General features: G+C 42.2%; 2 protein-coding genes across 9 annotated transcripts in view; one reads left to right on the plus strand and one right to left on the minus strand.

Moving 5' to 3' along the window:
• Positions 1–8,037: 8,037 nt before the first annotated feature.
• IFIT5 (interferon induced protein with tetratricopeptide repeats 5) lies at positions 8,038–11,750 on the plus strand. Its single transcript, NM_001320422.2, has 2 exons — positions 8,038–8,108; positions 9,817–11,750. Exons 1-2 carry the CDS (start codon positions 8,104–8,106, stop codon positions 11,249–11,251), a joined length of 1,440 nt encoding a protein of 479 aa, NP_001307351.1. The 5' UTR covers positions 8,038–8,103; the 3' UTR covers positions 11,252–11,750.
• Positions 11,751–14,493: 2,743 nt separating this feature from the next.
• Positions 14,494–16,860, minus strand: part of SLC16A12 (solute carrier family 16 member 12) — a 28,221-nt gene continuing 25,854 nt past the window's right edge. For all 8 annotated transcript variants that reach the window (XM_025152017.2, XM_421663.8, XM_004942143.4 and 5 more), the window contains one exon: positions 14,494–16,273. In XM_025152017.2, coding sequence (XP_025007785.1) covers positions 16,011–16,273 — 263 coding nt within the window. In that variant the 3' untranslated portion in view covers positions 14,494–16,010. The remainder of the gene's footprint in view (positions 16,274–16,860) is intronic.

The following is a 16,860-nucleotide window of genomic DNA, read 5'->3' on the forward strand; positions in this document are numbered from 1 at the left end:
CCCGATGACCGTCAGCCCGTCCGCAGTCCCGTCCCCACCCACGGGCACTCCGTGGGCGTTCTTGAGGGCTTCAAAGCGTTGCAGCCAGCACCGTTATCCTCGCACAAAGAAAAGATCATCTATCCATCGCCGCTGAGCACAATCTAAATACATCAAATCTAATACAGTCAGGCTTGAATTACATGCAGGTGCACAGTTCCAGCAGCTTATTGCAAACCTGGTTTGTCCTGGTGCTCTGAGGCAATGTGCTGGCAGTGTATCTAACATCTGTCATGTCCCAGAGCAGTGCTTGTGGTCAGGCGGCGTGTGGCCATGCTTGCAAAACTTGGACCACATACAGGCCTGAAGTACAAACATTCACATCACTTGCAGATATTAATATCCGTGGGATAATACTGAAACCTGAAATAAAATACATTGCTGTAGAGCAGTAATGTGTCTAGAAAGCAAGTGTTCCTGTTTATTTAGAGAGCACGAAGATCATCATTGAAGTTTTTTGCTTTCAGAAGTACCACACAGGGGGCCTTGTCCCCACACAGCACACGGCTGTGAAGTGGGCCTGGTGCAGGACAAACCAAACCCAAAGCTATCTCACTGTCAGCACCTCGCTTTGAAAGCGCTAGTCCTACAACTTTCCATGACAAGGGATGAAATTCTTGTACCCAGCAAACTGATAAACGTGTCTCATTTTCAGTTAATGAGGTTAAAGCTCAGGTTTGGAGGTATCATTGTGAGCTGCAGTACAGTACAGGCTGCTGTGAAGCACATACATGGGATTTAAGGCCGAGGTAATCGTTACCTCCTGTACAACATGGTGTGTTTCCATTTTTCTCTGTCTCCCTCAAGAGGGACACCTTTGAAACTGGAAGTTCACTGTGTTATCTGATCACTTACACATAAACTTTACCTCCACTGCACCTGTAGGTATCCTCCTTGTGCATGACTTTCCCACCTTACAGCCATGTTTTGGGATTCAGTTAGTTTAAACGCTAAACCATCAGATGAAATGTGCTGTGAATAGTAAGGGGTAAAATACACATTCAGAAGCAGTCTACCACAAAATAGTACTAATGTGGAGTCTCAAGAGCTCTTTTAAAAAGTCTATAAGCCTTTCTTTTATCCTTCTCAGCAATGGATGTGGTAAGACCACACATGAGCTGCCATTGGGGAAATACATCAGAAGAAAAGAACTATCTTGGGCACTTCAGCACCATTGCATCCACTAGCTTTGACACACAGAGGTGTCCTGGACACTCGGTGAAAGTGACGCCCTTTCTATTCTTGGATTGAATTTCACAGGATCACATTTTATTTTCAGAAGTTGGGTAACAGAAGTAATGCTCAGCTATTTGTGTGGGTTTTCAAGACGATTAATTACAGGGTACTTTTCTCCCCAGGGGAAAACACAAACTATAAAATGCCAGCAATGCCGTTCTCAAGCATAGTAATCAGACGCTAACTAGGTTTAATGGAAACTAGATATATAAATGATCCAATTATTTACAATGGTATAGTTTCTTTACATTATCTTAATAAAGAAAACTGCATTTCAGACCATTATTTGGTTGAGCTAATGTCACTGGGTGAGAATTACTTGTCAGCAGGTATCAGCTCCAAGGACCTGTACAGGTGTAATAAGTTTTCTCTCTAAAACATGTAGATACTTTTGAAGTCATTCCCTTTTCTTCTATATGTACAGAACACTCAAGTAAGTAAAGCTTTTGTGTTAAATATGAAGGCAGTTGATTCTGTCCATTTCTTAATGTGCTTTCCATGAATATATTGCATTTGCTACTAATGGCCATATTATATTTATATGCCAACACTGACACATGGACTAGATTTTCCAAAGGTACTTTAAAATCAAACAAGAAAGCTTCAGCAAGGATAGTTTCCCAAATTACATAATAGTTAATTAGATCTCAGTCCTCCTCTCTAACTTGGTTTATCTGTTTTCTTCTGCTTTATCACCATCTTATTTGCACCTCCTCAAATTCCAGATAAGCCTCCATGCTCAGGCTCTTTCCCACTTCCCTGCTTAATGCCAAAGATCTTCCAGCTGCTGCAAGAAGACGTGTCTCCAGGACAAGCACACCAAGGCTCCTGCTTATGGAGAGACACTGCTGTGCCAAGAGAAGCACTGCTTATTTTTATTCCAATAAAAAGCTGTCAGCTTTCCACCAGACCTGCAGCACAACCCGGTCCTTGGGCAAAACCTGCACTCGGGGCAGGCTATGAGTGAACAGACAAACTCCAGTGCAGCTCCACCACCTACTGGGTCTTGGCTGTGGCTGCACCCCACTGCCATCCCTTGAGGCCCACTCAAGAGCTGCCATTCCTGCAGGCTGCTCGGTGCCCCATGCTCCCTTGTGCTCCACATAGCTGGTCAGGCACAACCTCATCCCAGCCAAGCCATGAGCATGAAGTCAGCTGATGTGGTGTACCAGACACTACAAGATGTCTCATGATGTACCCTTGGGAGCACTTTTATAACTTTATTCTCACAAAACGGGGACACTCAAATTCTACAAACACTAATTATGAAAGGACTGTAGACAGTGTATTAAAAATATTTCTTAATATAAGTTCACATTCTACGCTTGAACAAATTCAAGAATGGAGATAAGTTCTATGCTGCTACTTAAAAGATCTTGTTTACAGGCAATGAGGAAGAACACCTTATATGGGTAAGACAAGAACTTACTGTTTGTATGATGAAAGTCTTAGCCTAATGCAAGAATCATCGCTAGCATGTACCCAATTATTACAAAAAGAGAAAGAATAACAGTGCAGTAAAGTACTCGTATATAGGAAAAAGTCATTGTAACAGTAATATTAATTAAAACTATAACACACGCACTTATTTTCTTCCCCTTCTGGAGGTTGCTCCTCTGGGCTTTAAGATTAGCAGCTTTGGGCTGCTGGAGATGGTAACACTGTAACTCATCAGCCACTGGAGTCCTTTCTTGGGCAAAATACACTCCTGAAGGTGGTGGCTCCTTCCTCTCCCCAGAATCTGCTTTGGATCATCTTCATAGATTTGCTAACATGCTTTTAGACCTCTTTCTTTCTTCTGTAGCTTTCGGTTATATCTGAATTTACTGTGTAACATTATTTACATATGTAAATTACTATTTATTTGATGATTTTGTTACCATTTAGTCTAGGCAGGCCTGCATTTTTATATTTACTTTTTTAGCCTAATTACAAATGGGTTGTTTACATCTGTAGGGTTCCAGCACCAATACTGAGCCCCATCTCTTGCTGGCCATGCAGTCCTACAGCACAGTATTGCTCTGACTAAAGCAGCTTTGCACTGTGTTTGCATGGCCTCAGGACTGGGGCGTGTCATGACTGCTCTGCTGGAGCTCATCTCTACCTGCTCAAATCTTGTTTGGCTCAGTACAGCTGTGACAGCAATTGCTTCAATACATCAGGTGTCTGTATCTGATTTGCTCAACATCTGTTTATCTTTGTGGTGTAAAACTGTAATTTGTCAGGGAGAGCAGCAGCAAGCAGTTGCTCCAGATAGCACAAGCCATTGGGGACAACTAATACAATGATAGCATGGAGCAGAACAGGGCTGGTTGGATAGCAGAGCCCTCAGGGAGCGGAGGCAGAGGGTGTAGCATAGAGGAGGGCAAGCAAAGGATGATGTTACATGGATGTTAAGTGTATAACACAACACTGGTAAAATAGAAACCTAAAACACAGGGCAAAATCATGCATAGATTCATCAACAAAAGCAGGAGAGGGAATGACCCCGAGACCCCGCCTATGTATGATAACCAGGTCAAGCTATACTAACCTGAAATACTCTCCTTATCATAGATGCCTTTGCATTTGAGCAAAGTCAGTGCTTTGAGCTGTTAGCAGCTGCTGCCACAGACTCCACAACACAATTTAGTGCATGGCACAAAGCCAAGATGAAAACAGTGCAGCATGATTCATGAGTTTCTATTCTCTATCTGGCAGCCTTTGCAGTTCCTTGCAAATCCAGAGAGAAAGCTTGCTTTCACTTCCTCTTTCTCTCGCAATCATGTGAGAGCCGGGGGAACAGAAAACAAACACAAACAAAATACTGAACCAGAAATGGGGGGCGGAGCACAGCTAAAGCTCTGGGAAACCTGAATGCAAGGGAAAAAGGGGTGGGTGAACACAGAGCATGCAGGAAGAGAAGAAAGTGCTGAAAGGAGAATAGATGAAGGGACTGCCTTCAGAGATCCAACTAACAGTATTACTCATGACATGCCAGCTTAGTTCCACAGCACTGTAGCTTGGTATAACACATGGGGTTCTTGGGAAACACGCACCCTGCACTTTCAAAACACTGCTGTTGAGGGTACACGTTTTGCTCTACAAGCATTGTAAGGTGTAACAGTGTCAGTCGCTCATACAGCAACAAGATGATTGAACTGCCAGTGCCCGGGTAGCCAGCACACATGCTCCAGGGAGAGTGCACCTCACACCTCTCAGGCAAAGGCTCTTTCATAATACAAGCCAAAGTGACCAGGAACCTAACAGTGTACTCAGTCATGCCTGTGGTTAACCAATGGCTGTTGACCAAATGTAGGGAAATTTGTCCTAGTATTCTTCTGCCAGCTTTTCCTCTTGGAAAAGTGGCCTTACCTATGGAAAAGGAAAGGAGGAAGAAGAGCAGAAGAATGAGGAACACACCAGTGCTCAAAGCTGCTGGAAGCAACAATAAAGTTAAAGCCAGGAGCCGGTGATTACCTACAGTGTTGATCTTGGCTGTGGTGGAAAAATGGCACACTAGGTGATCCCACTACCATCTGTAATCCTGAGGTTTCTTGCATCAGCATTGTTTCCCTCCAGATCCTCCTGAAGGTGGCAGGGAAGTGCTCAGGGCATGGCTCATGAAGGCTCCTGAGGCCCTACTTGCACATCCCTGCTCTCCTCCATGCCCTGACACCTGAGCTCTTTGTCTCTTTCCTGCCTCTCTTTTCCTGCAGAAACAAGGAGAAACAGTAAGAAAAAGGCAAGCTTGACATTTTGCTGAGCCAGGCTCCATCTTTATCATAGTGAGGCACAGCAATGCAAGAAGTCAATGTCTTGTGCTCCATCTTCTGTGTGCTCTGGACTGTTACCACCCAGAGGAATGTTAGTGCAAGCATGGCTTTGCAGTACTCACCCTATGTCTGGTGGTTGAGGAGGAATGCTGCTGGCCAAGGCACTAATGGAGACAACTTAGTCAATTCTAAAATGTTGGAAGTCAAGCAGGCAGGGCAGAAGGCCTGGGGATCTTCTTCTAGAGCTTATGGAGAAAAAGAAAGTGTATGGCCACTGGACATGAGTTTAGGCAAAATGGGAAGATTACAGAGATTCTGTTTGCTACAGCAGGGAGAAAATGATTGTTGTCAAAGCTCAGTTAGAATTAAAGCTGTAGGGGAACAACAAAAGGGCTTCTTCAGATATATTCAGAGCAAACAAGACCATAGATAACATTGCTTCAATGCTTGATGAAGACAGTCACCTCAGAAATAGGGTTGCAGGCAAAGTACAGATGTTTAATGCTTCCTATGCCTCTGTCTTGAATGGTGATGGGCCCTGGGACTGAGCTGGAGGACCTTGATTGTGTGAATGATAAACTCCCATCCAAAGCCAAACCTGTATTGGACTTGCTACTTCAGATGTGTGCATATATGTCTATGCGACCTGTTTGAATTCATCCCATGGAACTCAAAAAGCTAGCTGATGTCATCATGAGAACTCCTTTATTTTTCAGCAGTCTTGGGAGTATGGATTGGTTCCAGCTGAATAGAAACTAGTAAATGTTGTCCTAGTTTTCAAGAAATAAGACCCTTGTAATTACAGGCCTGTCAGTCTCACTTCAGCGCTTCATAAAACTAAGGAGTTATTCTTGGACTTACTGAAAAACACCTGAAAGACAATATTGTTGTGGGTCACAGCAAACACAGGCTCGTGACAGGAAAGTCCTGTTTAACAAACTTAATTTCTTTTTACAACAAGGTTAGCCACATACTTGACCAAAGGAAGCCAGTTATATAGTATTTTAGGAATCTCAGCAAAGCTTTCAATACTGTTTCTCTCCTTTTGGTCAAAACATCCAGCATACAGCTAGACGAAAACATAAAGTGGTGGGTGAAGAATTGACTGACAGACTGAGTTCAGAAGGTCATAGTAATGGGGGTTACATCAGGCTGCTGGCCAGCCACTTGTGGGTTTCATTTCAGTGGACAGATCATAGAAGATAAGACATAAAACTATTAGAGAATGCTCAAAGGATGGCTATAGAGATGGTAAAGGATCCAGAGGGTAAAGTGAATAAGGAGTATCCAAGGTCTCTTGGTTTGTTGGGTCCAGAGTAGAGGAGGCTGAGGGGAGCCTTAAGTCCACAGCTCCTCTTGAGAGGAGCAGAGGGGCAGCGCTTAGCTCTGCTTTCCAGTGACAGTGACAGGATCTGAGGGAATGGTATAGATATCTGTCAGGGGAGGGGCAGGTGTGTGTTGAGAAAAGACTCTTCTCCAGAAGACAATGGGCATGGAACAGACTCGCCATGGCACTGGACACGGCCCCAACTGCTGGAGTTCAACAGATGTTTGGACAATGCTCCCATACATGCAATTGTCAAAATACATATAGAATGCATTCACCATATAATAGCAAAGACACTTTTTTTTTTTTCCACAAAATAAAGTATCCAAGCTGGTAGGAATACATATTTTTTCTCAGAACAGGGTTATTTTTTAACAGAAGGTGCTTTACTTTTCCAACACTGTTGTCACACCATTTTTCAAGGTTCAATTTACAAGTTGTCTCCCTTCCTCTCCAAAACTGATTTGACGAAGTATTCTCTCTTAAGTATAAGCAATTTCAAAAGAATGATGATTTCTCCATTTCAGAGCTCCTGGAACAGAAGCAAATGAAATTTCAACAATAGCTTTCCCAATTCACTGTAACTCACTGCTCTTTAGGATGTCCTGGCAGCATCCAGCATCTGCCCAGCTGTCTTGTCCCACTCAGTGGGTTTCGAGACAGGTGAATCTTTTTCTATATCCTGAGTCACCTCCTCTAATCAGCAGGGCTCTCTCCTGCGATGGAGTCATCCAAGACTCAGAGGAAAAATACCAATCAATTTATAGAGATCTTTCTAGTAGTAACTAATACTCTACTCGAATGTAAAATTGGTTAAATTCCTAATAATGATTAGTAAGCGCTACAGGTAAGGCAATATTAGGCAACGGTTACTACAAAGAGTAAAAGATAAATGGTAGATAACAGGGAAAGAGAGAGACAAGCAGACATACAGATATAGAAATACAACAAAGCGAAGCAGTTCACCACTCCTCAGTCCAGCCATGTCTTGATGGTGCTGATCTTTGGTAGTGGTGGGCTATCCATTTGTTGTGGTAAGCTGTGGACAAATGACAAAAGTACGTACCCTTGACTTATAGCCTTGAGTGGTCCAGCCTGCTCTTTTGGAATGACAGTTTCTGGCTTTGGGGACCTTCATTGGATACAATGGTATCATCTCCCAGTCTCTGGTATCAAGCTGGAAACATTTGTTTCCAGGCCAAGTCCCCAGACAGAAAACACTCCTGGACCCTCCCATTCAAAGGTAAACAGCTCCCAAGAAACACTTTTGAACATAAAACCGTCCACAAAGTGATTCAATGCTGTCACGTTGATTTGAGACAATCCATACCTTACCAGTCTCAGGCACCAGCAAACACCCAGCTGCCACCCAATACAGAACAGCCACTCAGCTATGGGCTGCACTAGCTAGGTAGTTCTCAGTGCTAGCAATTTGAGGTTAAATTCAGATATGAAGCTGCTAATAGCTGTTACCATGGGCTCCACAGCACAAGTCAATGTGTGGCATAAAGCCAAAATGAAGGAAGCAGAATGACTCATAAGTTTCTGTTTCCCAGACGGTTGCCTTGTAGCTCCTCCCAGACGCAGGAAGCTTGCTTTCACTTTCTGATTCCCAGTTTCGTACACACCAATCACGTGAACGTTAGAGCACATAAAAGGCAACCCACAACTGCAGGGAGCAGCTCTTGAGCTTCAAAGCTGCCTGCAAAAAGACAGAGAAAGGAAAAGAAGAAAAGAAGGCAAATCATGAGGTAAGAAAGCAGCTTGCTCTACAGATGCTGTTTTTGCTGTACTCTTATGCTAAGGGAATATAAGTTTGGAATTTACATAACTGGAAGCAGTCAGGTACATAGAGACTTAAGCACCAGAGAATAATTTACAGGATATTTACTGGAAGAATCAAAAGTAAGAGAAGGATGCAATTGGATGCTGTAACATTATTGCTTTTATGGAGTTCGATTGTCAGAAACTGTGTGCATGCAGTTCCTGGATGAAATGCAGGCTGCAGTAGCAGCTGCTGACCAGCCAAGGGGATGGCTGGCTCTGATGCAGCTGAGAATTTACTTTCTGCTCTCTACTACTGTGAGGACCAGCAAATCATTCTGGTCTGCAGTCTGGAGCAGAAGAAGGGGGATAACATTTGCTGAAAACTGTCCTGCAAACGCAGTCAAACAGGACAAAACTAGAATGTTTCTGACAACCTGGAAAACTGCACTAACAGATTATGCATGGTACTAAACTGAACTGTATTTTATCTGCATCACAAATCTGTTTTGGGGATGTTGTTGCAAGTTCTGTTTTGCTAGTCACCAGTTAGCTATGAGGCTGTCTCTTAACCAGTCAAAAAGAGAGGAAGAATTCACCATGTTACAGTTCTGTATGGTGCAGTCTGAGCTAGAAAGAAACATGTCACTTAAATCCCGTGTGTGTTCACAAATGTGAAATTACTCATGAAATTACTCTCCACTGTTGTTTTCATCCATGGACGTTTTCTGGGTTCTCAGCTGAGGCACCAAAACCAACAGGAAATGCAGAATCGCTTAGATCATTTGCACAGAACCATAGAATCCTGCAGGTTGGAAAGGACCTTCAAGGTCTTCAAGTCTGCCCATCTACCTGAGCAAGGGTCCCATCACTAGATGGGACTAGATTGCCCTTTAATGTGACAATTTGAACAATACATTTTAAATTTTGTTTGGGGGGGCGGACAATTTAAAATGTTTCAAGATATTCTTGGACAGTTTATGCTGGTTTGGCAGCTCGGATTTGTTCTTCCATTGTATTCCCCTTGGAAAAAAAGGTCTCTAACAAAGTACTGCTCATAGCAGGAACTTGCTCTCACTTCCCCTTCATCCCAGAACCAACACAAATTCCAACACATAGCTTTCTAATTGGGAACATATGGCACCATACAGGCTGGTAGATACTCCTGGTTTTACAAGGAAAAAGCAGAGCAGTCCTTCTGACAATGTACTATTTGACCAAGAAGACAGTGGTAGGAGGGGGAACCCAAGTAACACGCTGCCCCAGCTGCTGCCATGCCCATCCTACATCCATCAGCCCATACCCACATGCATGGAGGAATCCGGAGGCAGAAAGGCAGCAGGGTCTCCAATTTATTTGATTACCTGTTCCAAGTAGGCTCCAGAAATCTTTCTAAGCAGGGGTAATACATTCCTGAGGCCTGGAGGAGTACTGGTGTTGGAGTAGAGCAGCCCTTCTCTAACAGCATCCAGATCACCACCCCTTTCTCTATGTAAGAGGTGCTCTCAGTTCCACTGGCAAGGAGAATTACTAAAATAATTACTCTAGACCTATGGCTTCCCACGGTTGTGGCTTACATGAGCTATTGTTGACCAGTGGCACCAGCCAAGGTACTGCTTGCTTTTATAGTATATCATGCCTGCGTTAAAAACACAAGCAGCAGGAAGTTAATCAATCTTCTTTAATTTATTCTAGTACCATTTCCAAGAATTCCTTGAAGAACTCCCTGCTGCAGCTAGAATGTTATTTTACATGGACTTTGCTGAAGGAGGATGTAGATCTTGACAGTCTGGAAGAATCAATAGAGGATCAGATTGAGTTTTTCATAAAACCCAACATTTCAAATTACAATCTACTATCTTATGTATACCACCTAAAGCTCTCAGATGAAGAAGCTCTGGAATATCTCCAAAAAGCTGAAGAAGAAATTAAAAAATACTATCCAGGTGAAATTGACAGGAGAAGTCTCGTTACCTGGGGGAACTACGCTTGGATCTACTACCACATGGGCAGATATGAAGAAGCTCAAGTGTATATAAATAAAGTGGAAAACAGCTGCAAAAAGCTTTCAAATACTGCTCATTTGAAGATTCAGCTTCCAGAGATCTATGCTGAGCAAGGATTTGCACTATTAAAATTTGGAGGAAAGTACTATAACAGAGCAAAAGAGTGCTTCAAAAATGCTCTGAGGGAAGAACCCAACAACCCAGAATTTAATGCCGGTTATGCAATAGCAGTGTATCGTTTGGAAGAATTTTCTTACAGAAGATGTGAAGAAGTGGACTCATCCCTGGAGCCTCTGAAGCGTGCACTGAAACTGAATCCAATGGACACTTATCTTTTGGCTTTACTTGCATTGAAACTTCAGGATTCAGATCAAGTTGATGAAGCAGAGAAATGCATTGAAGAAGGAATGAAGAAAACCCCTTATCTTCCCTACTTCCTGAGATATGCTGCTAAATTCTACAGAAGGAAAAAAGAACTGGACAAGGCACAAGAGGTTTTGGAGAGAGCCCTAGAAATATCACCAAAATCTACCTTTTTGCTTCACCAGCTAGGACTCTGCTACCGAGCAAAGCTGTATGAGTTGAAAAACAGTACAAGATATCCACCTCAAGATCAAATAGAAGAGCTCATTCAAATTTGCATTTCTCATTTCAAAGTGGTGACAGAGCAAAAGCCAAAATTTTTTAGTGCCCTAATTGACTTGGCAAGGATGTATGCGGAGGCAAATATGTATCGAAAAGCAGAAGAGACGTTTCAGAAAGCCCTGAATGTAAATATTCTGACTTGCTCCAATAAACAAGAAATATGCTATTTTTATGGAAATTTTCTGCAATATAAAAAGAAATCAGAATCTGAAGCAATTAAATATTACAAAGAGGGGCTAAAAAATGGTAACTACTGTTTTGCAGAGAAGATCAGACAATACCTAAAGAGACTGTTGGAAAAGAGAATTCAAGGAGGATTAGGAGGTGAAGATGATTTCAGTACACTTGGACTCATTCATAAACTAGATGGTGAGAAGCTTGAAGCAATTGAATGTTATGAGAAAGCCAATGAATATAATCCAGACAATGAAGAATATCTGAGTGTGTTATTGGAGCTACGACTTTCCCTCTCAAGCTGAAGCACTCCGAAATCCCTCTCAACAACAACAAAAGCACATTTAAAGAGAATCTAAATGCATTTGTTCACTTTTTAAGGTTAGAGTTATAACCACATGAATCCGATGGCATTACTCTTTAGTCATAATGCAGAATATGCAGACGATGACCGGATGATGATTGTGCGTTTGCTTGTCTGTTCATTACCAAAGGGCATGTTTGATAAGAATAAATAGAAACTAAGCTACCTTAGCCTACCATGCTAATACTGCTATAAAAGTTGTCTTTGAGTACCAGTAGGACACAAATCTTCTAAGCTGGAAAACAGATCTCACCTTCTAATGAGAAAAGAGAACCATAACATTATAACATTTAACACATCCATTTCAAAAGCATGCTGATACTAATGTGATTATTTCTGGTGTTTTTTGGAATATCAAGTATCATTTAGAAAAACCTGTGTTGACTTGTTCAGTTTGCTACCTTGTATGCTGTTTAACAATAAAAGCTATTGTCTGTTCATCTTTTGTTGTCATTTATCTTTTACTCTTTGGAGTAACCATTGCCTAATATTGCTTTACATGTAGCGCTTATTAATTGTTACTAGGAATTTAAACAATAAAAAACACTGTCTTAATTTAGTTCCCTGGGAAACGTAGGCTGATATTAAGACACTTTAATACATAAAATGTGGGAAAAGCAAAAGAAAACCAAGAAAAACAAGTGATGCAAAAAGCATTTGCTTACCACCAGCTGACTGTTGTCCAGCCAGCCCCTGAACAACAGCAGCCCTGGCAAACTCCATCCTCAATTCTTCCTTTCCAATTTTTATTGATGAGCGTAATGTTGCACAGTATGGAGTACCCCTTTGGTCAGATTGCATCAGCTGTCCTAGCTGTGATCCTTCCCAGGCTGTCAGCCATCCTCAGATCTGCAGCAGGTTTTCTGGTGGGAACAAACACCACTGAGATGACTCCAGGTCCTGGGGCCCTTGGCTGTGCCCCCCATTGGGCTGTCTCACTGAGACTGGTGCATAGCAGGGCAGGGGAAGGCACCAGCAAAAGAGGGAAAAGAAGTCCTCTGTGCTAGAACAATGTCGCATCAGTTGTACAGTGAGTAAGAGCAATACTTTGTGCTCTAGTCATTGTTTTTATTTCATTTGTCTCTAACTGTGGCTCTGTTAAGTGCTGCTCTGGGGATGGCCTCCTCCAGGGCTGTGGAGGCTGCTGGCCCTCATTTTTGGAGGACAATATGGCTCTGAGCAAGCAGTCCCTGTCCTGGCCAGGTGCCTCCTGTCAAGACTCCTCAGAGGGCTCCTCCTGCGCTACAGGGATGGCAGCAGAAATGGAGTGTCTGGAACCTCCACAAAGAACGGTGTCCAATGTACTTGGGAGTTCATCAAGGTGCAGTCTGAAGGGCTGCTGAAGATCCCTGGTCCGACCACAGGGCTGTCCTCCTACTTCATGACAGTGCAGCAGCCTGTCAGGCCAGCAGCCTGGGGGCATCTTCAGTGCCGCACTGCACAATGATGACACACACAAGTCACTGCATGGTGCTCTAGGTTAGGTTCCAGTACCTGGGTAAGGGCCTCCTCATCCAGTCCGTACAGGCTGAGGGTGGAGATTATTAGGCTCTCTGCTACAACTGACTTCCACCACCTGGCCCCATACATAGATCTCCTACAGCTCCCACTGCAGCCAGGGCAGAATGGGGTTGAAGATGATTCCAGTGCTCCTGGAAAAGGGCTGCCAATGCATCAGTGTGGGGGCCGCCCACAGGCCTTGGCTGGGAATAATACTGGTTGTGGAGCAGATCCCACAGGGCCACGAGGACTATTAGCATCTGAGTGTCTCAGACCTCTTCCTACACTGCTGTCAGTGCAAAGAATTGTCAATTATAAAACCAATTAAAGATCATATTCTGCTCTTACTTGCAATGAATTCTGCTATGCTGCACAGAATACAGCATTACTGCAGGCAGGATTCATTTGCAGTAGGATCCATCTGTTTCTGTCTTGGGCAGATGTTGCCCCATACAAGTCCTGGGCAGCGAGTGAGGTTCAGCAATTCAGTGCCCTATTCAAGGTTATATCCTCCACTGGTGCTCAATAGGGCTGGTGGGAATGCAGTGTTATTCTGGCAAACTGTTTACAACTTCCCCAGTACCTGCCTACTGCCGCATTGTGCCCTGCCAGTGTACCCTGTGTGAGAACAGCCTGAATAGTATCATTTATGGGAAAAAAAAAAAAAAAAAAAAGAAAAAAAAGTTGCAGATATAATTAATGATTTTTAAAAACAGTACAACCCATTTCACATGTCAGGATGGAGAAATTCGTTTCAGGTTGTGCAGAGCACAGAGTAGAAGCCTGGCATGAGGCTCTGCGAACTTGGGCTGTATTCCTGGTTATTCCACTTTCATTTATTTGCTATGCCTCATTTCTTCTGAGTTTCTTAGATGGAGAATTTCACCACAGGGCTGATATTTTGTACCCAGTTTTATGCACAGAAAGCATCATTCTGGTACGTATGCCCTTAAGTCAAAGCAGAAACAGTGCTAGAAACCCTGAAATTTCCACCATTTTCTACAAAAAAAAAAGTCTGTGTATAAAACTAATTGAACATTTTCTGCTGAATTGATATTTAAGGCAATAAATACTGCCTTAATTATAAATAAACGTTCATGTTTATAAACAGGAAACCCTATGAAAAATATCTTGAAATTGTTTAAAACAATCCCCATATGTTAATAATTTGTTACCAAATCTGTATTATTTACCTGTATCAAAATGTGATAGCAGTATTCCAGCAGGCTTTTATAATACGCAGTTATGGCAGCAACAACTGCTGTGGTAAAGAAAACCAAACTAAATTTTTGTAAAACAACTGCTTGATAACTTATGAGTTGCTGAAATAATCTCTTATAGACCACCCTACTCCCTATTTTTTTGATACAAAACATTTGTATTGGGATCTAAAGCAATATTTTCATCACTACTAATAAATATAACATTTTTTTCTTCCAAGTGTACGTACTGCACCCAACTCACAAAATACTGATTTGTTTTTTTTCTTATCAACCTCCATTAAAATGAAATTTAGGACCTCAAACTCATTTGCCACATGGATCTGAAGAAAGGTCGTGCTGGTAGTTTTAAACAGCTTTGGCACTCCCACCTCTTAATCTGTGGTCTGTGCAGGAATTCACACTACTTGCTCTGACCATTCTGGGACATCGCAGGATTGGTAAATGCTTTGAGCACAGACAATTGAAGGCGAACGGTTTTAATGCATTGTATTTGAAATACGCATGAAAAATAGAAGTAATTGATACACACAGTATTGATAGATATAAAATACATTATGACCCTGTGGCTGTTCTCTTATCTAAATCAAAGTCTCAAACAGCAGCCCACGTTGGTCTCCCCCTTGAGGCACAGAATGGAATTGGTCACCAGCAGCAAATACCAAGTGTACCGCAGGCGATGAACAACATTACAGCATTAATGAAACTTATCTGGACTCCAATCAATTTGCTAATGAACAGAATACAGCTTCATACATCAAACAGAAAAAAAATCTGCATCTCAGAATGTGACGTTTCTCTATCTCTTAACGGTTTCACCCTGGAAATGCAGAAGCATCCCATGTTTAATAAACCAACCATCAGTAATTTACCTCATGAGCTACATTCAGTCTCCAGGTCCCACAAAGTAGCCAGCTGTAGTAAATACCCCTAGCACCAGTAGCAGAAAATCATCAGCAAATCGCAGCTGTTACTTTCTGGCCAGGACAAGTGACCTGATCAGTTGGTACATGTAAGTAGAATCATCTAAAGATACAGCTCCTGGATGCAAAAAAGGGACAGACTGGCTATTGCAATACACAGGAGCACCTTGTCAGCCAACATTCTCTTTACTAATAGCTGGTGTGGTGAGCTATTACTTCTCGGTAATCTGCTTGCACAGATCTAATTTTTCCTAAAAGCTAGTGATGTCCATATGGCAGAGCAGCCACGATCCCTCTTACACCCACTCACAAAACACCAGCTGGAGGATCACACCTGAAATGTCAACATTCAGAAATTCAGCCTTTAGAGATTTCTGGGGAAAAAACAACCAAACAAAAACCGCCAGCAACCACCTGAACATTTTGCTGCAGGGGGACTGGGAAAGCGGCTCTCAAGCCACCCTTGAAATGAAGTTCCAACATACATACAAGATTCAGGCACACTGTAGAAATTAAAGCTGCTTCAGATATACTTCCAGCATAAATCACAGCTTCCTGCCAGATTTTCTAAAAAATGGCTTTGGCATTCAAAACAGTCATTGGCAAAGAGTTTGATGCAGCCTGAAAAATGGAGAGGCTTTCTGGTGGCATCTGTGATTACTCCATTGAAATCTAAGAGACCAGAACACTGAAACGCCTATTTCATTAATACTATTTTTAAATAATTTAAACATTATTGTTCATCTTTGGTGACTGATTAACTTTATCGTTTTCTTTTGATCATAGCCAATTATATTTTTTCAGGTTACCTGTGGAGTCAACGTACTGTTTTAGAACTAATTTGTTGAAACTTATCTACCATCTCTATTCTCAGTATAGTTTTGACCTACTACTGCTTCAACTTCCTATGCTGTTTGCAGATCCTAGACTACCAAAACATGACAGAAATATCTAACTGAGATGCCTTGTGTCACAGGACTATCTTCAGCACTGCAACGTGATGCAGTCTCCTTTGTCTCAGCTGTGGTTGCACAGTGCTGAATCTTGACAGTGCTCGTCATCTGTTGCTGTAGCTGTTTGTATCCACAGGCAAAAATTCAGCATCCTTTTGGTCTAATTCTCCTGTGACAGAATAAGCTATTGCTCCATTTGTCCAGATGTGCTGTTTGCTGTGAGTGTCATTGGAGAGTGACTTCAAACGTGTTCTCTTCATTTTCTTTGCCAGTCTCGCAAAACATAATAACACTGAACTAAATATCATAGAAAATCCACACAGGAGGAATGATGCTGTGTAACTGCCAGTTGTATCCACAAGCCAACCTGTAGGAAGACAAATTACATTTTTTTATTTACAAATCCTGTGATCAGCTGCACTTCTGGAGTTTTATCACATATGAATACCATAAAGCCAGAGAGGCTCACATCACTGTCACTGTTCTCTTACCTCTTGGGGTGGGAGAAAATTGGTCCACAGCATCCGCAGGCAGATAAGATTTGTATGGGTTTTTGTTTAGATGTCAAACCCACAAGAAAAACACAGCAGTCATCCCCACAGTACTACATAAACATCTTTGCACCATCAGTCTCTAGACATACTTAACAAGTCAGTGGATTAACTACTGTGTGCATGTGATCCTCATACCAAAATTGCTAGTGAGCTGTGCCCTAGGCTCATGCATCACTTAAAGCATTCCCTTTTGCAATATCTTTTGCTATTGAAAATTAAATTAAAAGCTTCAGAAACAGAGATTAATTGGAAAAAGCTGTGAACAGCAGACAAGATATGCAAGACACATCTATACACGGCTCTTTGGAAAGATCCATAACCTTCCATAATATTCAAAACTATGTCAAGAGCTTTCCAAAGAATAACAAGAGTAGAGTTCCCATCATTACTCTTCTGCAAT

Source organism: Gallus gallus, chromosome 6, assembly GCF_016699485.2.
Source record: "Gallus gallus isolate bGalGal1 chromosome 6, bGalGal1.mat.broiler.GRCg7b, whole genome shotgun sequence".
NCBI classification, from domain to species: domain Eukaryota; kingdom Metazoa; phylum Chordata; class Aves; order Galliformes; family Phasianidae; genus Gallus; species Gallus gallus.